The sequence below is a fragment of the Vidua macroura genome, chromosome 15, assembly GCF_024509145.1.
Source record: "Vidua macroura isolate BioBank_ID:100142 chromosome 15, ASM2450914v1, whole genome shotgun sequence".
Classification (NCBI taxonomy): Eukaryota; Metazoa; Chordata; class Aves; order Passeriformes; family Viduidae; genus Vidua; species Vidua macroura.
The window spans coordinates 19,202,201-19,228,170 of NC_071585.1; the positions used below are offsets into that span (position 1 = coordinate 19,202,201).

At 39.9% G+C, this 25,970-nt stretch overlaps 1 protein-coding gene and 1 long non-coding RNA gene across 13 annotated transcripts; one reads left to right on the top strand and one right to left on the bottom strand.

The window, feature by feature from the left end:
- Window positions 1-24,262, top strand: REEP2 (receptor accessory protein 2). Of its 12 annotated transcripts, none has more exons than XM_053990705.1 (11): window positions 1-116; window positions 453-525; window positions 4,452-4,528; window positions 5,696-5,764; window positions 5,980-6,100; window positions 6,663-6,776; window positions 7,122-7,269; window positions 7,551-7,693; window positions 9,959-10,019; window positions 10,830-10,872; window positions 18,512-19,062. In XM_053990705.1, exons 1-11 carry the CDS (start codon window positions 85-87, stop codon window positions 18,537-18,539), a joined length of 909 nt encoding a protein of 302 aa, XP_053846680.1. In that variant the 5' UTR covers window positions 1-84; the 3' UTR covers window positions 18,540-19,062. The 12 variants fall into 12 exon arrangements, with proteins under 12 accessions (XP_053846680.1, XP_053846684.1, XP_053846683.1 ...); XM_053990707.1 differs by adding an exon at window positions 2,533-2,590 and having other exon boundaries at window positions 28-525; XM_053990701.1 differs by lacking the exons at window positions 1-116; window positions 453-525 and adding exons at window positions 2,359-2,590; window positions 20,248-21,520 and having other exon boundaries at window positions 18,512-18,615.
- LOC128814662 (uncharacterized) lies at window positions 17,141-21,305 on the bottom strand. Its single transcript, XR_008439451.1, has 3 exons — window positions 21,245-21,305; window positions 20,031-20,123; window positions 17,141-17,199 (listed from the first exon to the last, which is right to left on the bottom strand). It is a non-coding gene; the product is annotated as an uncharacterized LOC128814662 (long non-coding RNA).
- Window positions 24,263-25,970: the final 1,708 nt, after the last annotated feature.

The following is a 25,970-nucleotide window of genomic DNA, read 5'->3' on the forward strand; positions in this document are numbered from 1 at the left end:
GCGGAGCTGCGCTTGCTGCAGGAACCTGCCCTTTAAGAGCCGCCTCCCGCTGCTGCTCAGCCCTGAGCCGCGCCCGGTGCCGCCATGGTCTCCTGGATAATCTCCCGCCTCGTGGTGTGAGTGCGTGCGGCCGGGGCGCGGGGAGGTGTGGGCCGCTGCGCGGGGCCCTTCCCCGGTGGTCCCTCAGGGGCCGCGGCCCAGAGCGGGGCTCTGCCGGTGGCGTCAGTGCTGCCCCGCGGGGCCCCACGCCCGGGAAGGGGCAGCTGCGGCCGCAGACGGGCGGGTTCGCGCGGGCTGCTGCGGCCCACGGGCGGTGCCGCGGTGAGAGCGACTGATCCCCGCCCGGAGACCGGCATCACGCCGGCACCGGCATCCCGGGGGGAGTGCCCGCCACTGCGGCCGGGGACGGTGCGGGGCGTCGCGAGGCGCTGAGGGGTCTATTCTTCTTGTAGGCTGATCTTCGGCACCCTCTACCCCGCGTACTCCTCCTACAAGGCCGTGAAGACGAAAAACGTAAAGGAATATGTGAGTACGGGCTCGCTGTGCCGACACAGCGCCCGCCTCGTCCTGTGCGGCCGCCTCGCAAGCCCCCGGCCTGCCCCCGGGACGATGGCACTCCGGCTCGGCAAGGGGCTCGGGTCAGACAGGCCGCCCGAGCAGCAGCTCCAGTCGTCTCTGGAAAAGCTGCCAAGGATGGGTGCTTACTGAAATGGGAGGTTTCAACCCGTAAATGTGGGCTGTATTTTCTCAGGAGATGCTGAGTGAGGAAGGAAAAGTGGGGGAAACACTGCAGTCTGGAAGCATATGAAAGTCCAGGACAAGCTCTTTCTTGTAACTTTATCCTTACTTTGTGTCATTTACTGCTTTTTCAGTACTACTTTTGTTTTCTTACAAAGGGTTGAATAATCCTGCTTGGCTTGTGGCTTCCTATCAATTTTGCTTGCGATCAGTGTTCTACGTTGGTCAAAACTTCATTCTCCTTTCCTTCTGGAACTGTTTCCCTCTCTCTGTCTACACCGTTGCTGCAATTACCATATTTAAAATATCAGATTTTTTTTGTAAGGTAGTGTGTTGCCTTCTTACAGAAGCGATGTTCTAAGTGGATCACTTGAGACAAGACCTATGATGTGGAAAAGTATGGTATTAATTTTTGGGTTTTGTTTAGTGATTCAATGGTATAGATTTCCTGAAGTAGTTAGTCTGGATTGCTGCAGCAAAGTGGTTCAAGAAAATGTATTTGAACTGCTAAAACTTATATATTAATTGTTTTTACTTGAGAGGCATCAGAAATAAGCAGTTAGATGCTGGACTGTCATCTGTCTAATTCACTTACATTTGAAGCACTTCTTCTTCTCAACACAAGTGGAAAGACGGGAGAAAACATAGCAGAAGGGGCAATGTCTGTTCAAATTGTTCTTCATGTGAAAAGTCAGCAGAAAACTTGAATGCTGTACTGCCCATTTTCAAATCTAGCTCTTTTATGTACTACTGCTTGCTCATAGTGCTTAAGAACCAACATTGGTTAGGGTTTGGTGGTGGAGAAAGGTCTTAGAGGTGTATCAGTGCTAAAGTGGTGTATTGAAGCTTGACTTGACACAGACAAAGCTACCACAAACAGTTTGTCAGTGACATCAGAGTACAGTGCAAATTTACTGTTCTCTACCACCATGATAAAAATTCAGGATAAATCCTTGAGCAGTTGTGGCAAACTACTTCTAGTAGCTCAGATTGTCCTAAAAGCAATTTCTTTCTTTTTACATGTCGTCTTCAGCGTTGGTCAAGTCTACGTTGCAGTTATGCTTTTGCATTTGCTGAATTCATTTAGGTTCTTGGTGCAAGTTGGGGATACTATATATGTACCTGAAGCTGGTCATCATCAGGGTGAGCAGCAAATGACTCCTGACTCCTTTTTAGTGAATTGAAAAAAAAAATGCAGCCTCATTCAACCCACAGTTTTGGAAGGTGTTTGTAATCTGTCATAAGAAAAAAAAAATAGGGCTTCTTCCCATCTGCATTCTGCTCTTAGTTTCTGGTCATCTGGAGAGACTTCTAAAACTAAAAGTAGGATCCTTTAGTTTGTTTAGGAGCCATACTTCTTTTTTCTTTGGCTTTAGAGCATAGGTTGAAGGGTGCCAGAAGAAGAAAGAGACAAGAGACCTGTGTCCAGTATCAGAGATGTGAACATGAAGTTTATTTAAACAGTAACAAAACAATGTTTTCTGTTCTCAGTTCATATTCCCGAGCATTCTGTTAGCAGAGTGAAAAATAAGCACTAAGCTTTCACTAAGGCTGCCTACAGTGACCCCTTTTGAGTGACATCTACTAATATATGTAAATGCAATAGTTTTCACCAAGAAAAAGCAGACACTGTAAGTTCATTGCTTTGTATTTAATCCCATTTAGAGACAAAATGTCAGCCAGAGATCAATCAGGATCCTTTTTTGAATTCTTTCATCAACTCCTACCTAATCTCTTGGATAGAAAAGTATCTTCTGCACAGTTTGTCATCTTACTATTCACAACCTTTTCCAGATGTTTCATGAAGATGAGCAGCACAGATCGCAACACTGATTCCTGTGGGATTCCACTGGTAACTTTCCTCATTGTGAAAAGTGGCCATTTACTTTTATCCTTTGTTTCCTTTTTTTAACCAGTTGTTAATCCTCAATAGTTCCTTCATTTTTATCCCTGATGATTTTGTTTAAGTGTTTGTATAGACCTGTTAGAAACTATTTAGAAACTTCACATACCCTTGCCCTGTAAGGAAAGCACTATAGCTAGCACAGTCTTATGGAAACCTAAGAGTTCTGCTACACTTGGTGAATTTTTTTTTTCTGAAAAAAACCCATAATCTTAATTTTGTTACATATATGTAGGTACTTGCTAATTGCTTTTATTACTATTATTGCCTTCATTTTGCCTAATGCTGAAGTAAGATTTACTGATGCATAGGTTTTCTGAAATCTCTCACCCTTTTGGATCCCTTTTTGCAGACTTAGATTTATCATTATTCACACACGTCTTCATACAAGAGCTGATTCATGTTGCTGCACCAAGGACTTAATCATTCTTTTTGAAAACTTGCTTTAGATCAGCTGAACAACACCTGGTCTTGTCCAAACTGATGATACAAGGAAAAAAAAAAAAAAAGGCAGGAGAGAGCCATACCGTACAAGTTTTTGCTATTTTCTGTTGTGAAAGAGAGAGTTTGCAGTGAAGTGGAAATAATTTGGATCACTAACCACTGTCTTCCAAACCATTCACTGTGTTAGAACAGCTGGAGGCAGATTAATTGTCTTTTATGAGAAACTTGTGGAGGGTCTTTCAAGAACAAATCACCAAATTTTCCAACACATGCAAGGTTGGGGAAGTACCTGCTTTTATAATATTTGCTGTAACAAGGATTGTCAACGTGTCATTATTATATTAACATAATTGTTCATGTAATTTTAATAGATTGATAAATGTATGGACTTAATAGGTGGCATTTCCCTGAATCAGTTTAGTTCTTTTTTCCCCATTCTTGATGACACTAAGAGTGTTAAATTGCTTTTAATTAAGGTGTCTTCATTTATTTGCTGCTTATGTTCTTTTTTAATTCTCAACAGGATAGAAAACTAGCAATTTCCCTTACAATTCAGCTGACTCCTCTTGAGGAATAAGCTGAATGAATTCTTGGCTTGTAGCTGAGAAACCAGTTACCAAAACAGCAGTGTGCATCTGTGTTTGTTACAGGGGAATTATTTCGTGCTTTGAAAGAAACACTGCCCCAGATAAGGGTGTGAGGAAGTAGAGAGATAGATAAAAGGCATCCAAATGTGTCATAATAGTACATACATCTACTCTAAACCTTAAACAAGATTAGGTTAATGTGGCGTGTTCTTTGCTTTTTTACCTCTCTCAGGGAGCCTTTATTTAAAAAGAAAAATTAATTGCTTGTGTGATTTCTGGGAGTAATGATTAAGGCAAAGAATGCTTACTAGTGAGTTAGCACAAAATAGTATGTTTCTTGGCTTGTTGTTTTTCTTTTTTCCTAAGGAAAAACTTTACATCAGGAGGATACAGGGCTGCAGCTGAAATTTAAACTTTTACATGTGTGCATGTATATATATTTCTCATGGTATTCATGATATATGGAAGAGTGTAACTTCTTAAAGTGAACAGATAAATCCTTTTGGATAGGTCATTTGGAACCTTAACGCTGTTGCACCATAATGTTGCTCCAGGGCATGCATTCATCCATGTATCTGTTTAGTTAGAGCACAGTAATCCTACATGTTTTCTCAGACCAAAATGTACCATTTAGTTTGTGTCCATTACAGATTATATATGCCTTCTTTTTGAATTTGTCTTAATGTGTGGAGAGGAGTCATTTATACTGAGAAGACATTTTATTTATTTTTTTTTTCTGTGTTCTGAGGTACGTCCATTGAGTGACTGCTCTTTTGCAGGTGAAGTGGATGATGTACTGGATTGTGTTTGCCTTTTTCACCACTGCAGAAACACTCACAGACATTGTTCTTTCTTGGTGAGTTCCTTAGTGGTATGTTGTGGGTTTTTATTTTTGGTTATTGCTGTGTCTTTGTTTTGGTTTTTTGCCTTTTTTTAAGCAGAGAGGAGACGTGTTAGAATGCTAAGAAAATAAACTGTGTCTCCTTTAGGAGTTTTCAATCCCTGTGACCTTTCTAGATACTGTGCGTAGCGACTGCCATCTTAGCTGTTTCAACTCCTTTGCTTGCAAAGTTCGGGTAAATGCGCAGTATCTGTAAAAGGATCTTCATCCTTTCATAACGTGAAATATTGTTGAGAAGCTGTTAATGTGAACTAGTACAGTTTGAAAAATGATAGTCTAAAAGACACCTTAAAAATGGTAGAAGGAAGGGACCTATTTTGCTTTGACAGCCTTTTATGTGGAAGAACAGATTACATGCATGTTGGTGCTGTGAGTAGTTTGCATGATGAGCTTCGCTTTCACTAGGAAGGGTGGGACAGACTGGAATAGAAGGAAGCAGATTCTTACTCCATTCAGTGCTCTGTGTCATGCTTGGCAATATGGAGGCCTCCAAAAATTACAATTCATTGCTACAGGGCTTCAGCTGAACCTTTGAAACAGGGTATCTTCAGTTGCCTCATTGCTTCAGTGTTTGAGCTTTGCATACATCTCTGAAACAATGTTACTCAAGAGTTTCACCTTCTGAAGAGTCATGAAGTACTGTACATGCCTGACAAAAGTGCTCAGCAGCTTTGTTTCTATCTGCATAAAATCTGAAAAGCAGACAAAGATCAAAAAAGTATAAGAACTTTATCTTATTCACATAAAGGACTTCTGAAAACTACAGAAGTTTCTTCCTACTAATTGAGTTGGTAGAGAATTTGCATTCACGTGTTTCAATCTCTGCTATCATATCTTCACAGACTTTATTAGTTAAGGGTTAGAGAGGACAGGCATACCTTCTGCCTGCTCTTTTTCATTTACACTGGCCTTGCTTTTGTGTCTTATATGAGGAGTACCTGTTGGAAGTTTCAGAAACAGCCATCAGCTTTAGCAGGAATGTGACATTATTAAGATACATAGTTGAAAATTTTGGAAATTGAGAAGGGAAGCTAATGTAATATTAATATCTAGTGGGTGCTCTCTGAAGAAACTTCAGAATGATGAGAGTAGCTATCAGATTGTAATTTGGTGTGTTTGCAGGGCTGAGAGATGCCCTGTTTATGGAGTTTTCATGGCTATGGATGAAAGACTAAATGATACTCGAAGAAGGTATGTCCTAGGATTCTAAAAAGGGTTCTCCTTTTCTGACCTGAATAATTGATTCTCTTGTTTCTGAGCCTTTATCTTGCCTACACTCTTTCTGCCTGTGCTGCTCTCTGCTAGTTATCTCCATCTGTCTCTGTGCTGATCTTGATTCCAGTTCTCCATCTTTCTCTCTCTTCTACTTTTTTTTTTTTTTTTTTTTTCTTTCCTCTTTCTCTCAGGTTTCCCTTTTATTTCGAGCTGAAAATCGCATTTGTGATTTGGCTGCTCTCCCCTTACACCAAGGGCTCCAGTGTCCTCTACAGGAAGTTTGTGCACCCAACGCTCTCCAATAAGGAGAAGGTACTTGCTTGTTGTTGGAAGAAAGTGACCTGTCTGGGAACTGACTGATTTCTAATTCAGTTATGCCACAATAGAAATTGAAATCAGTGAATCTTACTTGTGCTGACCTTAGTGAATGTAGAATGATTCTGTGTCTGACAATGATGTCATACTGCAGCTTACTGAAGATTGCAGTATAGCCAATAGTTTGCCTAATGCTTAGAAAGCATGTTTGGCTAACCCAGTACATGAGCCCTTACAGTCACTGGCAGTAGTTAAGCCTTTTGAATCACAATAGGAGGAGCATGTTCTGTAGCCAGTCTGTTTTTTCACATTGTTGGTATAAGCAACTGCTTTGTTTCGGTTGTTATAATTTGGAAATAGCATACTGTATTTTAAAACTGCATTTACATGCTTTCTGTAATTAGCAGAGAAACTCAAGTTATGTGGTCAATGACACCTGATGCTAGTAGCCTGAAAAAAGAGTGTCCAGACGAGCTTTGTGTTTTTAAGGGTGATAATGGAGAAATGGATCATGTTTATAATGAGGAACTAAATGCCACGTTCCATGTTGCATTCCTAGGAAATTGATGAATACATTACTCAGGCTTGTGACAAGAGCTACGAAACCATGATGCGAGTTGGCAAGAGAGGCTTAAACCTTGCTGCCAATGCAGCAGTTACTGCAGCTGCAAAGGTAATGCAATGCTTTCCATAACATTCGTGAATTCTCCAGCAGTTTATTTTTGTGTACCAGCAGTTAGGTGCTGTGGGTCTGTTAGGGATACTAGTACTTGTTTAGCAGCAACCTACTTTTCCTTCCTTCCAGTGTGTCCTGCAGTTAATCCCATCCTTTGACTTAGAAAAAGTAGAGGGGGAGTGGAGTGGATTTTGCTTTAACCTCTTACTTGTTTTCCCTTCTCTGTTTTTTTCAGAGTACCCTAGTGGGGAATAGGGCATCTTTGCTCCTCTTCTGAATGAATGATCCTGTGTGAGATGATCTTGGTGAAGTGCCTTTCACCCTAATTTTATGTCTTCTTAGGGCCAGGGAGTTTTGTCTGAGAAGCTTCGAAGTTTCAGCATGCAGGATCTCACTCTGATCCGAGATGAAGATACTGTGCCTATGCGAAGCCGTGATCCACAGCTGCACCCCTCTGGTGCGAGTCTTCTGGAAACTATTGAAGACTCAGGTACAGACCACCTGCTGGGCCATTGTATGAGACCTCGGATGGTGAGCCAGGAGGGCTTCCCTCAGCCTTGGGTCTCAGAAAGGAGTACAAGATTGTAAATTATCTGGTAGAAGTTGCATTGTCTTCCGTAGAGCCTCCTCATGTAATATACATCTCTGTACTTATCCCATAATCATTATTCAGGATGGTCTCTCTGTCATATGTTCCTTGAGGGTGGGCCACTTTAAACCTCATGAGATTCTTGAAAAGTAGTTGCTAAAACTTCTGCTCTTGTTCCTTAGCTTCCTGTTACTCCTCAGGAGAGGAGAGCAGTGTGGCACATCGGTCTAATGGAACCCCATCAGATACTAGAACAGACCCATCAGATGAAGATGCAGGAGACAAACTTCCTAAACGTACCCAGAGTCTCAAAACTCCTAAAAAGGTAATGAAAGCTGAAGTGAGTTGGTGTATAGATAATTTCCAGCACTGACATTGATCTGTGAGCTTGGTTGGAAGGCTCTAGCTTTAGAGTCTCAGCATTTAGAAGCTGTATATCTAAATTTTGTTGGACTGTCTTTTCTAGTTGAGTCCTACATCAGAGGACTTGTCATCTACTTGCTATACTTGTCTCTAGCTTTAGATTTTCATCATGCCTGTAAGCCTCGGTCATAAGCCAGAACCCAGCTTTTCTTTCATTTGGGTTTTATATTGAAGGGTGGAGCATTTAGGTATTTTTAACGTGTTTTGTAGACAATATCCTCTCTCCTATCTGCTACAGTGTGAATACATAATAGTGACATTTATCCCTGGGACAGCCACTTTCTCTTAATCTAAATGCAGCAGTTGTGTACCCTCTTAGGCCACCCTTGACTTTTACACATTAGATATGGGAAATTACATCAGTCCCCACCTACCCCATTCCTGGAGTTTTTTCTCGAAGTTTGAGTAACTAATGATTGTTCACTTGTCTCCTTATGTTCACGTGATGATCCAAGATATTTACAGCCATTCAGAAGGGACATGAGATCCCTGATTTTTTATTATTAAAATAAACTATAACAAAAGTAAATGCAGTTGTGTCCAAGAATCACTTGAGCTTAACACTCTTTTTTTCAGGTGTTTTCAGGTGTGTTTTCTAGAAAATGCTTTTCCAGGTGCTGCTTTCCAGGTCTTGATGCTTGCTTGAGTGTTTCTTATGGTTTGATTTGTACATGATAAAATGCTTCTCCCTTTTTATGAAGTTGGGGTCCTATTTGCTTGATTCAACTTGGACTTCTAATGTTATCATTTTTACCTAAGATAAAGAATGCTATCTAACTGACTCACATTGTCAAGCTATTCGGGCTAAATATTAAATAGTTTGAAGGAAAGTAATTGCAAAGGGCATGATTTTAAGTTGTACTGTTAACCTAATTTTACAGAGCACGGGAAACCTTTGCATGTGCTTAAGTGCTCCTTGTAAAAGAATCACAGAATAATTCAGGTTGGAGGGGTTCCCTGAATTTGCCCGGTTCAAAGCCACTACTCGTGTAGAGCCAGTTCCCAGGACCAGGTCCAGGTGACTTTTGATTTTCTCCAAGAATGGACATCTGTGTCCAAAGATGCATTTTAATTTAACTAGGATCTTTCAATGACTTATTTCTGAGTTGACCCCTCTTCTTTCTTGTCTTCTGTATTAGACAGGAGCAGGGAAACAAGAGGCTCAGAATTTGAGTGGAAGCTTCCTAGTGAGAACTTTTCAAAATGAGATTATGAAAAGACAGAAAGAACTCTTCTATGCTGTTTCTTGTGAATACAGAAGTACTAATAAAGCCCTTTGCAGGCGTACTGGTATTTTTGATCAGATTGTTGGATCTTTGTCTCGGATGTAGGACTTGTAGGAGGTCTTTGAGATCTCTGAGATTGCCAGCCAGGGCTGAATGCATCTTAGATGAATAAATATGCTCTTCTTACCAATATCTAGAATGAAAGACATCAAAGTAAAGCGTGCAAATTTGGTTCAGGGTGTTTCTACAGCTTTCAGAGAACTGCACTGGTGATGTGTCGCTGTCGAGCAGGACGGGAATAGAGAACTCTTGATCAGAAGGCAAAGAAAATGAGCTCTGATTTATTTCAAATATACCGCTCTATATATAGAGGACATCGAGAAGACTAATTCCATTGGTCTTAGAGTAAAAACATATCACACCATTGGTGTACAGTGAATGACGCACAGTGGCAGAGCATATCTATAAACAATGTGAATAACAAGATAGATTAAAGAATTATTTACATTCTTTCCCAACTGTTTCTCAGGCTCTTGCCTAGTTAGAAAACCTTTCTCTTTCTCTCTAACTGAGCTGAGAATATCCACAGTGATGGAAGTAAGGAAGCAGAAAAGTTAGAACAATGAAATGTTATGTGAATGTTACCAGTCAGAAATAACTGTGTTTAACCTTTTGTTTGCACAGCTGGCTTTGATTTTACTGCTGTACATACCTTGTTTTATAATGCCTTTTCCTGGTTGCTATCTGATGGATATGTTGAGTGATTTGTTTATTGGAAAAAGAAAAAGAATGGTTAAATAGCCTTTTGAGACAATAGATGACATTAATAGGATCATGTTGTAGTTGTTTTGTCCTAGTTTCACTCTGCATTCTTCCATCTTTCTGTTACACATTTAGATGTTAAAATTAGCCTAAGATGCCTCTTTTTTATTTCTCCTCAGCTTCCAGTAAGAAGTGTAAAAGCCCGCCCTAAGAAGAAAGCTGCTGGCTCTCTTACTTCTGGCGAGTCATCCTAAGGCGACCTCCCCCACCCCAGCACCTGTCTCTGTCCTGGGATTTGCCTTTCGCTTTTATGGGGAAACTCTCCAAAGGAAGGGAGCTGAGATTCTTGTACATAACCGATACTGCTTTACAGAGCTCATTCCAAGGCAAGGGGGAGGCTGGGATTCAGAAAGCAGAGTAGAGGATACAAATAAATCCTCAGGAATTTTCTCCTTTTCATCTCTCTGTTGGAGGGAATGCTGATATATCTGTACATAGCCAGTTGCTTTGGAATTCCCACTGTATAACTCTAGTTGAGAATCTTCGCTGGAAATACTGACTAGGGTTAGATACATCCATTGCACAGAAGCTGGAAAAATACTAGACACTGGAGTTCCACAGGGTGGGTGGCTCTCTAAAATGTCTTATCTTGCTCTGGGTATTCTTCTGCAGCTGTGCGTTGTTAAGAAGTGCCCACCATGAGTCGTATTCCTTAAGAATGGACCGTACCTGATATGTCCATCGCCTTTGAGAAAGTGACTGAAGTGATGTATACTGAGTGCTTTTGAACATAAAAGGACTGGCTCATGGGAGGCTAATGCTAGATTCCCACTACTCGTACTGGAAGATGAGGAGATTGGTTTTTATTTAATTTTTTCTGGAAGGTGATATTTTTTTTCTGGAAGGGAGATAATTGGAATAACTAATTAAGGAAATGTGCTATTACATGCACATTATATGATGGAGTAGGTAGGAGTTACTGTTGAGAAGGAAAGGTTGGCATCTCTTAAGATTTTGGCTCTTTTTGAAACTGCTTGAATTTTATTTCAGGTTCTAATGCTCACTTTGACTCCTATGAGAGCATCAGAATGAGGTGAGTCCCATGCCGTAGGTCTCATGCAGTTCCACGGCAAGCATACTCGCTTTGCCATTTAGTGGTTGAACTCACATCATTGTGTTGCTTGTTACTTCAGACAAATTCTTTTATTCTAGCAGATGTCTGGGGAAAATCTTGTCTCAAAAAAGTCTACGGGCATACTTGAGAATTTCAGAAGCCCTCACCTCTCAGCTGTAGGAGAGTCAATCCTCAGAACATGAGGACTGAAACAGTTGATTCCTCTAACTTCAGGATTTTGTTTATGGGGGATAAAAAGTAGGCACTAGGGCACAATACTGGTTAATACTGATTAATCTGTCCTCTTGCTTTATCCTGCTGCAGCCCTTGCACAGATTTTTCTGTCTGACATGTGCCATGCTTATCAGTGTCCTGAGACTTGAGCAATACTTAACGCTTGGGACAGAAAACTACAAGGCATGTAGAATATGTATTATGGGAGGGAAATTGTAGTGCTGCAGAGAAAACTTGCATAATGCCAAGCCATACTAGTCTCTTGAACATCATTAAGGAGAGATCCCCTGTACACATGCCAGCTGAGCCAATGAAAATTTATGAGTAGGGTTCTTGTTATCAAGATCTATAATGAAGGTGCACCATTACAGACATCGGTGTCTGAGTGAATACTTGATGGTCTTATTTTTCACTGAAATTAGTTATCAAAGGAGCCTAGCTCCTACATGCAGATGTTTGCGTCCCATACTTTTGCTGTCACATTTCTGAAATTACACTGAATTCTTCACAGAGCCCAGTATTTTGCTGTTGACAAGGTATAGAAGCATTTCTACAGCTAATGCTCACAAGTATTTCTGTCCTAGAGAATAGCCTTTCAAAAGTTCATGAAGATTAGGACTGATTTTTTTTCTTGTTTTCCATTGTCTTGGTGGCAAATTGTTTGCTATTGAATTGACCAGTTATTTCAGGAAGCCAATTAAGTTGGGTTTACTATTTTTTGTAGCTTTTAAAAATTTAAACTTTACAGTCCATGTTAGAAACTTGCATCTTGTCACAATTTTTTTTTTCCTAAATTATCCACAAGGCCTTATCCAGAAGCCAGTAGAAAATCCTTGATTTGGTTCTGTATTTCTTAAAAAAACCCCAATTATTTTGTTCTTTTTTAGTTTATTAGTGAACTTCATATTCATGTCTTATTAGCACATGCAAATGCATGTCCTGAAGCAGGAATACTTTCTGTTTCCAAAGGAAATTCCTCTCTCCGGACAACAGATAAAATCTTTCATGGTTATGTGGAAGATCCAGTTGTGAGGAATTGCTGTCCTAGACTTTACTGTACTGAGCAAGAGAGAACCATTGTTCTCTATATACCGAGTATGTCTATGACTGTGTTTCTTGATTTTTTTTTTTTTTTTTAATTAGAATTGTGCATAGCAAATTATTTATGTAAATCATTGTGAGGGACTTGATTTGGAAGCCAAGTCTCCCCTTGTGCTGATCTTCTTGCCCTTTCCTTGTGCATGCACTGTGATAGTCTACGATTACTGGGTTTTCACAGAGAGACTTTCCAGAATCTTCTCTAGAATCCATTTATTTGTAGTGGCTTTTCTGCTTTGAAGCACAGGAAGAATTTCTGAAGATTCAGTTACGGTATTTGGATTTATCTTTTATCTTTTGAGCTGGGGCCTGTGCTAAGTAGCTTTTACTTAGCATTGATGCTTGATGTCATTAGCTTGTGGGTCAATGTGGGTCAACAGTTTTACTCTGACTTTTGTTTATACAGAGGAATTGGCTTTTGGTTGCAAGAGGGAGTCTACAGTAGAGTCAGGGACTATCTAATGTGTGATATGAAGCTGATGATGTCAAGCAGCAGAACTTACCCAGAGCAAGACCAATGTCTTAGCATGGATACTGTTTTCTTCTTCTAGTACAAATGTGACTGCTAGATTGTGCTTTGCTTGATCAAAGCCACTGCAGATCTACCACCACCCACGTGATCTCTTAGTGAGTTTCTAGATGTAGTTCTGCATTGGATGCACTGTCTTGCATAGAAATTCTCTTGTTAATGAGAATGCTGAATGTGCTGTTTTGATAAAACGCTTTTATCAGCTGCTGTTCAGTGTTTTCAGCAGGAAATGCTGGAATGTAGTTTCTCTTCAGTATCATCTGTGGGCTTCATCATGCAGTTAAGCAAATGGTTAAATTTTCACCTAGTGGTAGAACCCTGTTGTGTTTGGTAAATGTTTAGAGCCTTTTCCTGATATGCCTAGCCACAGAGAGAAGTGCAGTAACAGAAAATGAAGGTGAGGGCTGAAGAGGGTGTGTGTCAAACTTCGTGTGCCTAAAAGTTAGCCTAAAATACCTGTACCATGACATACAACGCTGAAGCCATGACTGCCTTTTGAAAATAAATGTTTTACTTTCATGCTTTGCAGTAGTACAAGTCAGTGCTCTACTGTTGGAAAAGAAAATACTGAAATTTGGTTTCCTGTGTGAGAAACTTAATGATTTGTTGCATAAACGGGAAAAAAAGGTTTCTTGTTTGGCAGTAATCCTTCGTGGTGGGTAAGAAGTGTGAAAATACAGGGGAGACAGCTGTCAGGTTTTAAACCTTTACACTTTACCTAAACATCATTGTTACCTAGTTTTTTAAAATTGAGTTTATGATTCTCCAGCTTTACATTTCTGGGATTGATTTCCTTTAGACTAGAATGATTTCCTTGGTAGGTAGAGCATATATATAGAGAGGGGTGCTGGTGTTCTTAAAATTGCAAAGCTTGTTCTGGGGAACTTTCACCTTCTCTCATTTTAGTGATTCGATTTCCATTCATTGTGCTTTTGTAGTGCTAGGCTTTCTTTTATACATCCCTGTTGGAAGTATGACTCCCTCACAACATACTTCCTTGGAAAGCAAGATTTCTAGAGAACCACAACTTTCCAGAAATGATTATTTATTCTGCGCCATCTTAATCAGCAGGAAATTTAGTGCCTTAGGAGAAAAGTAAGATATCTATGGAGGACTCTGCTGGTTCTTTGATCTACACATAGCATTGTATTAAGGTGGCTCACAAAGTTAACTGTGAAGTATCATTGTGTGTTTGAGAGCAGCTGTTGAATTGAGCTAATGTTTCCTTTCTGTTTTCCAAAGTTGCATATAATGCTGGAAAGTGTGGATTGTTCCCTAAGAGAGAAGTCTGGGGAAAAAAAGTTGTATTCTGATGGGGACACTGTACTGTCACATTGCTGCTTGCTGGGGAGATGCTGAATGACATCTCTATGTAACTGGTCGGTACTATAGCTTTTCTTGCTTTAGCCACTAGGAATTTGTAATGTGCTGTCTGGCTGAAGCATCTTGTGGTGTTGCTTTGTGAGTCGTCTTGCAGTCAGAGATGTGAAAAACCAGGAAAGCACTGCAAAGTTACGTGAGCTTGTAGAACCATAGAGGTGTCAGAGTTGGAAGGGTCCTCTGGGGGTCATCTGCTTCAACCTCGCAACTCAGTTAGGACCATCCACTGCTAGTTCTAGTGTGCTATTTCTGGTCTGGAATCTGCTGAGTTTAATGTTTAAGAGCTGGTAATATGTGCAGAAATGCATATGCTGTATGGGAATGTGCTTTAGTGTTACTAAGGAGAAATGTTTCCTGGTCACCTTTCATCTGGAGTTTGGCTCTGTTGCAAGACACTGTAAACATAACTCATTCTTATGTTCCTTATAGGTAGTGTTAAAAAGCTTAGAGGCCTCAAAAAAGATCTTGAGGTATGCGGGGTAAATTGTGAAAACATTTGGTTTTAGCAGTAAATGGAGACAATAATTGCATAGCAGCTAAGAATGTGTCCTGTGAGATAGATAGCATTAGAGTAGAAAATGACCTGTGTACAGTACAGAGTTGTCCAGTAAATACTGCTAACTTTCTGAGCCTCAAGCAATACTTAAACTGTGCATTCTACAGATGAGAGCTTGATTTCTTTTTTGAGCCTGATTCCTCGCTTGGAGTCAAGTCTCTGTCTCCCTCCCTCCCTTCGCCCTTTGCTTCCCCCTTCCCCCTCATCCCTTTCAAATTGGACTTGAGCTACATACATTGAGATTCTGCAAACTTTCATCCCTTCAGAACAATAAAGTTTTACCTCAGCAGGCAACTGATCTGCAGGGAGGACCAGATGGATATCAGGTATCTCTCATCACTTTTGTATATGTGTTACGCTGAAGAAGCACTAGCAGGAAGCTTCAGAGGATACATTTGCCTGGGAAATTCTACCCTCTGCCCCCTGCCAAAGCCTGCATTTTTAGGTGAACCAAATGCTGGGCTTAGCTCATATACACAGTTATCTGTAGAATCCCACAATTCAATGTCAGAATTTCCAGTGCTCTATTTCTGATGATTACAGGAATTAAAATAATACGAAGTGAAAAGAAACAGTGGCAAATTGGTGGTTTTTTTTTTTTTTGTTGTTTTGTTTTTTTTTTTTTTTTTGCAATTTTGCAGGTAAATTTAGGTCATTGCTATTTATATGCCTAAAATCTTTGCCTGAAGCTCCTTGCAAGCTGTTACTTTCTTGCTCTCTTTCTGAGCTCCTGTTCTTCTGTGAATTGGTTATGTTTTTTATGTTTACTCTTATTAAGCAAGGGCTGTCTTCCATTTTACTGACTGTGGAGACTTGAAGTATACTGTATTACAGCTGTAATTTAGCCTTTTTTTGTTATTCAAACCTGTGACCTAGATTGCTACATGGAAATGGTACAGCAAGGCCTAAGGCTAGATTCCCAGGTGGAATGTAAGCATCTATTGCAAATAACATAGTTTGACGTATTTCCCTTTTCTTGCAGTGGATTCTGGCTGAAATGTGCTTACTGCAGACCCTTTGGACAAGAGCATTATGTCAGCATTTAACCAGATAATGTTAGAAGTAACATTTATGGGAATAATGCAAAAATAAGTGAACACTAAAGGAGCAAAGGTCAAGTTTTCTGTAATAGATAACTGTCTGAGACTACGTAAAACACTGAAGTGTTTCTGGCAGCAGTGGAAATGCATTGCTATACTGACTTTAAAAGGTAGGGCATTCAGTCATGGTCTTTGTAGCAGGTATGGGAGGAAAGTTAGTCTGGATGGCAAGCATATAAAGTTTTACATACCAGGGAACTAAGTTTTTATCACAAGTAATGCTTAGTAACTCACGAAAAAGCATGAAGTCAAAAAATTTGACTAAAATTATAAAATGGAAAGAAATTTTCCTGATGGTCAAAACTAGTATTGAATGTAAACTTTCTGTATTCGTGTTGCTGCCTTATTTGGGAAAGCACTGCATTAATGAACTCCTCATTTCTGACTCCTCTCTTAGATTATTTCTGAAATGAATCTCAAATTAGAGATGCTTGGGTTTGACTCAGCATTTTAACGTCCAAGTCCCCGCTAGCACAGTGCTGATCTAAAGGCAGTACGGCTCTAGGAGGGTTGTGAATTACTTTTTGTCCACTAGAGGGTATAAAGCAGAGAGCAGAGACACGTCTCGTAACAGTTAGGTCAGTTATGACAGTTGAACAGCAATATTTCCGAGGTATGAGTGAAGGTCCTCCTTGGAGGTGAGGAGGAAAACAAGCTGGGGCTCTAATGGAGAAATATTAAATAATACTGCTGCTAACCTCTGACTGAAAAGGCTGTTCTGGGCATTTTAATTGAGCCACTATCCAGTGAGGCTTGCTGAGGCAATAGTGTTACAGAATAACTGTCTGCACTTTGTTGTTATTCTACATTCAAACCATTTTCTAGCTGTAGGAGGCAGCTCTGAAAACGGCAATATTTGTGATTCCCCCCTACTCCCTGCAGCCCTCTTCCCCCCCCCCCCCCCCCGCCCCCCCCCGCCAGCTTTTGCAATTAAGCAATTGCTGTGTGTTGCTCTACTTTATACTCTGAATTTTAGTTGTATTTCCTGGTAAGGATGAGTGTTTTCTTTCAGTTGAATCTATTTTCTGTGAAAAGAGAAGCAATTTTAATCTAAAAATACAGATGTATCTAATGTTACTATGGTAATTTGTGACCATGGCAACAGAGAGTTAGCATTCTGAAGAACAGACACAAATTTGCTTGGTTTTTTTGTGGTGTTTTTTTTTTTTTTTTAAGTCAATGACCTAATTAATGGTGCACACATTTCACAAAATGAACTTTTCGTATTTGTTAACCATACAGGATGATATGGGTCCAAGGGATTTTGACATTATTACATGGAAAAGCTGATGTTAGAACATAATGTAACAGTATGAGATTCTTTCCAATGTTGAGAAATTCTTTTATTTGCAACAGTATAGATGGAGACTTGAAGACGGAAGGAGGATCCAGGACATACCAGGAGGTTTCTGTAAGAAAGAGAAATAGAATCTGGAATAGACCTGGGGATTCTTCAATGTCAGACTTTGGGGGAAGAAACAAGAAGAATAAAATATATTCAATATGTTTCTATTTTCCCATCATATGATGAGCGTTAGGTAAACCAACACAAGTGCTTTTGGGCAGGTGCTAAATTTCAAGTACGAGTTGTGGATTGCCCTGACATGCCCCATCCCAAGAACATGTAGTGCATTCTACAAAACATTTAGTAATGATTCAAACAGTTAGAAGAAATTAACTTATTATTGAGGGAGGTAGGAATGGACTTTTGTGGCTAAGCCTTGTATGTAGTGTATTTATCTCTGCCAGTATAGAGCTAACATAAAGGCTCTCTACTGTCATCACTCAATGTTGGTTTTATAGGAGGTGTGCTGATATAAGTTTAGCCAAAACCAAACCACAGATTTTTTTTCCAAGCTTTTCCTTTTTTCTAGGCTCTGTTGGGGAATCTAGCAACTGAATGGAAATTACAGCATTGCTGCTATCACTTGCTTATTTGGGGCAATGAATATATTGAATTAAATAGAATTAATCAGCTTATTTTTTGTAAAAGACAGCTGTTATGACCATTTTGTATTTACCACAAGAATACGGTAACTGATGCATGGAGCCATTGTAGTGCAGGAAGGCTATTACCTCTGGAAAGGGAAAGCAGAGAAAAGGCCAACGCAAACGGAATTGGTTCAGCTAGTGCAGTCTCCTGTCTCTGATACTGCTCAGTCTATTTGATGACCAGAGGGTAGTTTGGAATTAAACACACATTGGAAAATGCCTCGTTATGATACTGTCACCTTTTTACCCATGTGCCGAAGCACACTGGTGTTAAATGACTGGGTTAATGGAGTTTTCCTAAGAGGAGGAGTTGTTGGAATTCTGTCACTAATTTTTGTAGCCATTAAGTTTGGTCACTTGTTGCAGTATAAGGACTTAAATGTACAAAACCTAAGTCTTGTGTTGTGCTTTCTTTAATATCCAGACTCTTCTTGGGTATCTTTTAACATTCTCTTTTTTGAAGTGCCTATTTTAAAGGGCCCATTGCTTATCTTCCATTTCTATCCAGAGTATAATACAAAAGGTTTAATCAAAGCAGATGTGCTCTCATTCCACAGGGTGGCAACTCGTCCTTATTTCTCTTCTCAATTATTTTGACATTTCCACTAGGAAGTGGCTTTCCTGGCTAAGTTCCCTTCTGACGTGTTAAGGGTCATACACGTGGAAAGACAGCCCTTCTGTTGGGGTTAAAGAGTATTTGAAAAAGCTCATTTTACTATATCTATTCAGGCTGTATCAACTTGCTGAAGATTGCTGATGAGACCAAAAAGGCATCATTTAAGGACTAAATTATGAACACTACTTCTTACTGCTGTCTCATGTGGGTCTCTCTGGTAAGTGGTACTCCCAGGGACAACTGATCACAAGTCTATGATGGCACCTCTAAAGAAAAAGTTGCTGTGATAAGGTTTAGTTATTGATGTAGGTGGGGGGAGAAAGGTTCCGGAGGTTATTTATTCACTTTTTATTTCTGGTTTATTTTGACAGATAAATGTCTCAGATACTTTGAATTTAAATCTACATGTGTCATCAGAATAGGCTTATAGATTTATTAGTTGAAAGTATGGCTTTTTGTTCTTTGCTAGTGAGTTTACATACATTTCTTCCCCCTCATGCCCCAGTTTCTTGCCACTGATGCCTGTGGATATTATTTTTAAAAATGCTGTTTTGTTATATTTTCAAATTGTGCTCCTAAATAATTTTATCTTCATGTCTTATGTGTTTAGTCTTCTGCCTTTTCTCCCTCTTCATTGTTGAATGAATAAATATATGAAAATGAACACAGAAGTCCTGCTATTTCTGCTCTGCAAAAATAAGGCAAATTTTGGGAATCTGATTTGTCCTGGCATTATACAGGAACATAAATGTTCCTCACTCTCAGGTTGTGTCCGCTTCTCAGCTGTTAACTGAGAACTTGGACTCCTATCACAAGTGTATTTGTTAGGTGGCCTTTCTGTTTCTGCAGAATAAAATACTGTTGCTGTTAAGCATCTAGGAGATCTACCTGAATTGTAATTGCAAATAACTTTTGGGGAGGACAGAGGTTGGAAAGCATTCATATGTGCAAAGTTAGAGAATGGTAAATATCTTTTTCTCAGTCCATGTGCAGAAGCACAAATGTTTTAATCAGTACTACGTAGCTGCTATACCTAGGCATGAAACATTAGAGTGGTCAGGAAATAATAATTGTCTTGCAGAGCGGGTAGCAAGAACTCAGCTTACTTACTGGAAAACCTGTGGTACATACTACAGGCGGAGGGTATGTGAAATTAAAAGGTAAAAATGGGCTGTGAGAGGAATTTTCTGTAGCTATCAGTAACAGTTGGTCTTCCACAGACCCAGCTAAAGCAGGTAAAGTGGGTAGTTGGGAGCTAGCAGTTGTAGTGGCTGGGATAAGAGAGCAAGTAAGCCAGCAGGGTTCTAGTGGCATCTCTACACTTGATGTTTTGGATAACATAATTCTGAAGCTGATGAACTGTGATGAACTGTGGTCTCTAGCTGGAACTTCATAACAGTAGTAATGGACTGAGTCTCTTTTTTGGACTGAGTTGAAATCCTTTTTGGCTTTGAAATTCAGCTTAGCTTTTTTTTTCCTCCCCAAAGTAGACTCTTGTGTAGGTGAAGCCTTTCTCTCTTTTTACCCCCGTGCTGTCAGTTTTTCCTGCCAATGCAATGAATCAAAGAGTCATAGATTGGATTGAGTTGGAAGGATCCTTAAAGATCATCTAGCTTAACCCCTACTGCCAACCTTCCAACTCTGTGGATGTCCTCATGAAGGAAGCAGATTTTCTTCTCTTTCAGCCAGCTCAGATTGGCCATTCCTGAACTCAGCAGTTGAAACCTGAAATGTTTGTATAGTAAATAGAAAGTGTTTGACTATATTTCTGGGCATATGCAAAAATGATGTGGTTATTTTCCTCTTTGTATATGTCTATGACATTTCATATCCCCACTTGCTCCAACAGCGGTTGACCTGTGCAGAATGATCACAGGAGCATTTAATGAGCTGCACTGGGTTTGGACTTTGAGTTTGCCTGTTTGTTAGAATCATTGGCAGCTCTTGAGGCTAAGCCTCCTCTTCTCCTGGGCTAGCAGGCTCCAGTGGAAATGACCGCTGAATTGGTGAGTTGCTAGCCCTAAACAGTTTTTTCCTTATATTTCATGAAACTCTGGACAAGCAAGGAACACTTTTTGTCAAATTGACCTCACAGAAATCTTAATTGCATCCTCCTTTAATTTGAGTATTACTATGCACCTTAAAATTTTAGCATAGTTTGTTTTTCTAACTGCAGAAAAAAAAAAATTAAACATGGGAGATACATTTCACACTGCTTTTGAAAATGCAGCTTCTGCTTTCTAATGAGTTACCTAATACACTGTGCAGTGAAATTTCCATCCTTCCCCTTGTAACTGCACACAAACTCATTATTTTTAGTTTCACTTGACAGATTGGTAAAATGAAGCCGTTTGAGAAGGGAGGAGGGCTGAACTTTTGTAGAAATTCCAAACAGCTCTACACTGATTCATCAGTCCCAAGAGCACAGACATTCCATGGAAATGTCACATAGTCCTTCTGGCATATTAATGAGGAAGCAGCAATGAGTTTTCAGTCATGCTGATTTTAAAGTTCTTGCTCATCTTCCAATAAAAATTCTTAGCATTCAATAATAGAACAGTTGAAGCAAATCCAAAATCAAGATAAGGATACAGTCCAGATTGGGCTATTTCAGTCATGAAGTGGGGGGGCGGGGGGGGGGGGGGAACCTTGCCTCTAGTGATGTGTTTGTGTGTTATTACAATCACACTCCTTTCCTCAGCTTTTACAATCAAGACAAAGAAAATCCTGTAAGTCTATGACTATCCTAACTACTGTAAGACTTTTCCTATTGGAAGATTGTGAATTTTAGCTTACTACATACTTAAGCATTGGTTTATCTTTCAATACATGGAAGTAAATTTTACCTTCAAATTTTCTTTGAAGCAAGATTTGTGCTTTAGTTTGAAATTTTTGTCACAGATCAACCTTGAGAAATAAAAGGAACAAAATATTTATGTTCAGGAACAATAACTTACTGAAGAGGTAGAGTGGGAGATTAGGTAGTTAATATGTCTGTGATGTTTTTTTTTGTCAAAGGATTTAATGTTTATTGAATGCAATGCAAAAAAACTCCCGTTCATGTACCACTGAAGCTGAATGTCTAGAAATAAAAGGAAGTGCAAATGGGAACGTTAACAGAGTGAGTTCAATATAGGCACATTGTGTTTCCTCTTATTTAACAAGAGGAGGTGTTGTCAAATTCTTGTGTTCTATAAAAATCAATTCCTTGGGCTTCCTTAGTCTGGGAATAAGAAAAAGTGAATTGACCTGTTTTCACTGCAGAAACTGAAGGTTTGTCTCCAAGACACGAGTCTGTAACACCATAATTGCTAGCTTGTGGGATTCGTTGTTGCAACATGTCTAAAATTAATGTTTTTATTAGATTTCAATTCACGTATTTGATTTGTTTCATAGCATACGTGGTAACTGAAAATACTATGATAAAGCAAAAAAAAAAAAAAAAAAAAACAAGACAACAACTACTGCTCTTCCCTCCTCTATTCACCTGCAAAATGCAAAAATTCTAGAAGCAACATTACCTGGTCTGAGCTACAGACCTGGTCCAGTGTGCATGTAGTATTCTATGGATCCATTGCTGCATATTTGTACTCTACATAATGCAGCATTTTATAGAATTGTTATTGTGATTAACTACCAATGGATTTCTCAGTCTTGGTGGTGAATAACAATACAACACAACACGTAATTTGCAAGTTCAGCTAGAAGGGGAAATTATTTCCTTTAAGAATACTGGTGTCCTTGTACTTCAGCAATCTTCCACTGGTCTGTGGTATTTCTTCATCCTCCTAACTATATATCTAATATGTCTTGAGTTACCACCAAGTCAGTTCAAAATACTACTTTCACTTTTCCTCTGCCTGCATTTGCCATTCAGAGAAAACGGTGGTGTTTAGCTATGTCCACAAATCCAAAATAGTTCTGTAACAAGCATATGCACTTTTTGCAGCACCTGGAGTTAACAGTTTGAGACCAATTGCTTATAAACTGTCAGTGTTGGAGATGTAACAGAGCAACACAACATAACTTCTTTGATCTAATCCAAAGACTTTATGTTCAGTCTATGATAACGTCCTCGCCATCTTTCCTGTGATAACATTCCTTCACTGGTCCACATTTGTGGGAGGGTCAAGTGTGTCAGCAATGGAAACGAAAGATGGAGGACAATTGTGTGAAGGATACCAGTTAACATAAGAAATTGGCCTTTCCTGGCTCACATACAAAATACAGAAAACTCCAAACAAAACTTGTCCCCCGGGTACAGGACACTAAACATCAGTTCAAGCTGGCGTTTAATGAGATCGGGTTCATCAGCTAATAGTGAGATCCATTGCTGATATCATTATGTAGTTGCCATGGTTACAAAAGGAGCAGGTGCTAAATACAAAGAATCAGAAAGATGAAAATGGAGAAAATCAATGTCGTAACAGAAAAGATTGCAGAGCAGATAAGATGATTTGGAGACCAGGAAAAAATAAAAGGGAATGGTGGCAGCAACTAGGGAATTCAACAGGAAATAAGAGGAAAGAAAGTTCAAAGGTAGATAATCAGAGATGTTTGATCCAGAAGCAGACCTTGAGGGAACTTGACATGCTTATGTTTGTAATTAATTAAAAGTCTTCAAAGAGGAGTCTGGAAACAATATTCCTTAGCAAAAGTCGCTTTTGGCTTATTCTCTTTGAAGCTTTGCATGGTATATCTTAAGAACGTACTGTGGAAGACAAAGTTATGTTCTGATACTAAAGCATGGACAGTGAATTTTTCCCACAAGATAATACAGCTACTGGCATAGGTGAAAAATAAAGGTAACTATATGATGTTGCACATGAGATTTGCATAGAGCATTCCTGACTCTGTGCTCTCTCCTGTTGTTGACGTTTTTGGCAAGTTCCATCTGAAAGATGTAGCTCTCCAAGATGTAACTCTTTGTTCTCTGCCCTGGTTTTGAGGCAGTAAAGCTTTAGATGGCCTTTTTTTTTTTTTTTTTTAATTTGGTGAAAGATAATTGAACCTTTTGTTCTGATGAAAAGAGTAGCTGAGATATTAAAGTGAGCTTTATAGTGGGATGTGAGTTAATATCACACTGATTCCCTGATCAGGTGGGTTGGGATCTTCAATTAATTCCTGAAGCAAGATGGGAAATCAAGTTTCCATGGATACTGAGCCAGCAGCAATACTGACACTCAAAGCAACTGCAAGCTTAGTTTCCTTAAAGCTTGCTTCCTAAGGAGGATTTGCCCCCCTGTCCCCCTTGCTCTGTATTCTGTATTTGCAAATAAAAATTTGAAGACAGATGGACAGTTGAGGAATACTTAGAGACAAAAATACTGTCCCCTTACCCAGAAAATTGTGTACAAGAAATGCAAGTGACTTGCATAATTTAAAGTACAAGTTGGAAAATCCTGGAAGTAAGCCCAGCATGAATGCAGCAGTTAACAAAAAGTAACAGAGATAAAGCTGTAATTGTGTGGAATCATATTTCATAAAGGCACAGCGATTCTTTTATTGGCACAATATCACAACAGATTAGTTTGAATTAAAAAAGTGAAAAATTAAACATTGAAAGGTATGCTGGGGCTGAATATAAAATAATTTTTACCAGCCTCTACTAATAAAGCAAGCAGAACAAAACCAAGGATTTGTTTCAGGTAATTTTTAACTTTGAAATCATTCTCTCTTCTTGTTCCCTGACCCCATAGCATTCTGCACTCCGTGTCCTTGGAATAGAATTCTTCTCACTGAAATGTATTGAGCGACAATACATTTGATAACGACAGACTTTCAAGGAGACCCAGTGTATCACACATGTTTATTCACTAGACAATCAGAGCCAAAACTGTTAAATTTTCAAATAAAATTGTGACTGATCCAGTGGCAGTGTCTTATTACATTTCTGCGCTTTCACTAGGAACATTAAGGGAAGTGTTACAAATTTATTAAAATACAGCCATTTTGGAAAGACATTTCAAATACTGGTCTATAGTAGCTAATTCTTTGGACCTTCAAATCATGTTACCTAGAAAAAAACCCAAATGTCTGGCTAGATGACCTAAACAGATCTTGAATCTCAACAGTAAAAATGAAACACCTTTAATGTAATTCCTACATAGCTAATGTTTCTGAATGCATTCAGAAAAAGAAAATTAAGCACAGAAGAGGACTTTGGAAAACTCGTAACAACAGGCACTTTCCTAGCTCAGTGCACAGGTTGTAAGTCATCTACGGCCTCTCCAATACTTCTCTGAAGCCAGCAAGCCTCACCAGAACGGTGCAACATTGCAAAATAGTCTTTATTACTATAACTTACGTGCAGCTCAAGCTAGTTACACTGCTCTGTCTGCAGCTCTTAAAGCAGGTCTCTTGTTTTATCTTACACAAATTGATAAATTAGAATTACATTGATAAAAATGAAGGTAGCTGAAAAGAAAAATAGGATTAGATTTTTTCCATCTGTGATTTCAGATTTTGACAAAAAAACACATTTGTCTGAATGATGCACTTCAATATCTGTAAAGGAATATTGGGCCTAACATACAGAGTGTATGAATTAAATTCACTAGGAATCGGGCACCTCCTTCTGATCTCGAAAAGGAATAGAATAAAAAAAGAGGACAAGGAAGATGCAATGTCAGTAAGATGTTCAGAAGCCAAAACAAACCACAGTGTTTGTAGAAAAAGTCAAGTTCCGTCATTCAGCCCTTTCTAACGGAGCTCCAAACCATGACATGCTGATGAAAATCAGACTAGTTTAAATCATTATGTATGGGACATCACAAAACCTGCAGCAGGTATCTCTTAAAAAAGGAAAAGCTCCAAATCACATTTTCAAAATAGAGGTTTGGCCTGGTGCACTGAAAACTAGCATGATTTCTCTCCATTAAGAGTAAGTACCAAAGAACAGATGTGTAGTAGCTGCCATTGTGTAACAGGAGCTGCAGATAAGCAGAAGCTATCCTCCAAAGCCTGGAGGCATTGTGTTGCTACAGCCCATCACTGATTTTAAGGTGGAAATGCATTGGTGTGGGAGGCACTACACAGTGTTACTGGCAAGGCACGGTCCTAAATATAGCAACTCAGTTAACAACCGTACACATGGCAAAAGTCTAAATATTCTAAAAAAGCGGGCAGACAGAGGCCTGCCGTGGCTGGCAACTTGAATATAAATCACAAAGGTGGTAGAGGCTAGTGGTTTATGCAGCTGCCTTCCCACGGCAAAAGAAGGCCGCCTGGCACAAAGCGCTGTGTGGCCCGGCCCGGCCCGGCGCCAGGATTTCCGTGGGGAAGAGCCAGCTCTGCAACCGACCTGGAGTGGCGCTGCGGGACGTGCCCGGAGGCGGGCGGTGCCTCGAGCGAGTGGGGCCAGACCAGAAGAGGAACCAAGTCGCCTGCCTTTACGCTCCATCTCTGCGGCAGAAGGGAGCGCCGTCCGCGGCAGAACACGGGGCCGCAGACGGCGGCGAGCCGGCCGTCCGGCAAGTCCCGCGCTGCACGCGATGATGGGACGACCGTGCGCCGCGGAGCTTCGGGCGCCGTCACCGGCATCGGGCCCGCCTAAGCGCTGGGCTGCAGGCG

Excerpts from the sequence above, each read along its gene's own strand:
- REEP2 (XM_053990701.1), top strand. The coding sequence starts at position 2,411 with ATGTCAGCCAGAGATCAATCAGGATCCTTTTTTGAATTCTTTCATCAA. Across the intron at positions 4,529-5,695 it reads ACAGACATTGTTCTTTCTTG|GGCTGAGAGATGCCCTGTTT; the intron begins GTGAGTTCCTTA and ends GTGTGTTTGCAG. Across the intron at positions 10,873-18,511 it reads TATGAGAGCATCAGAATGAG|GCTGTATCAACTTGCTGAAG; the intron begins GTGAGTCCCATG and ends ATATCTATTCAG.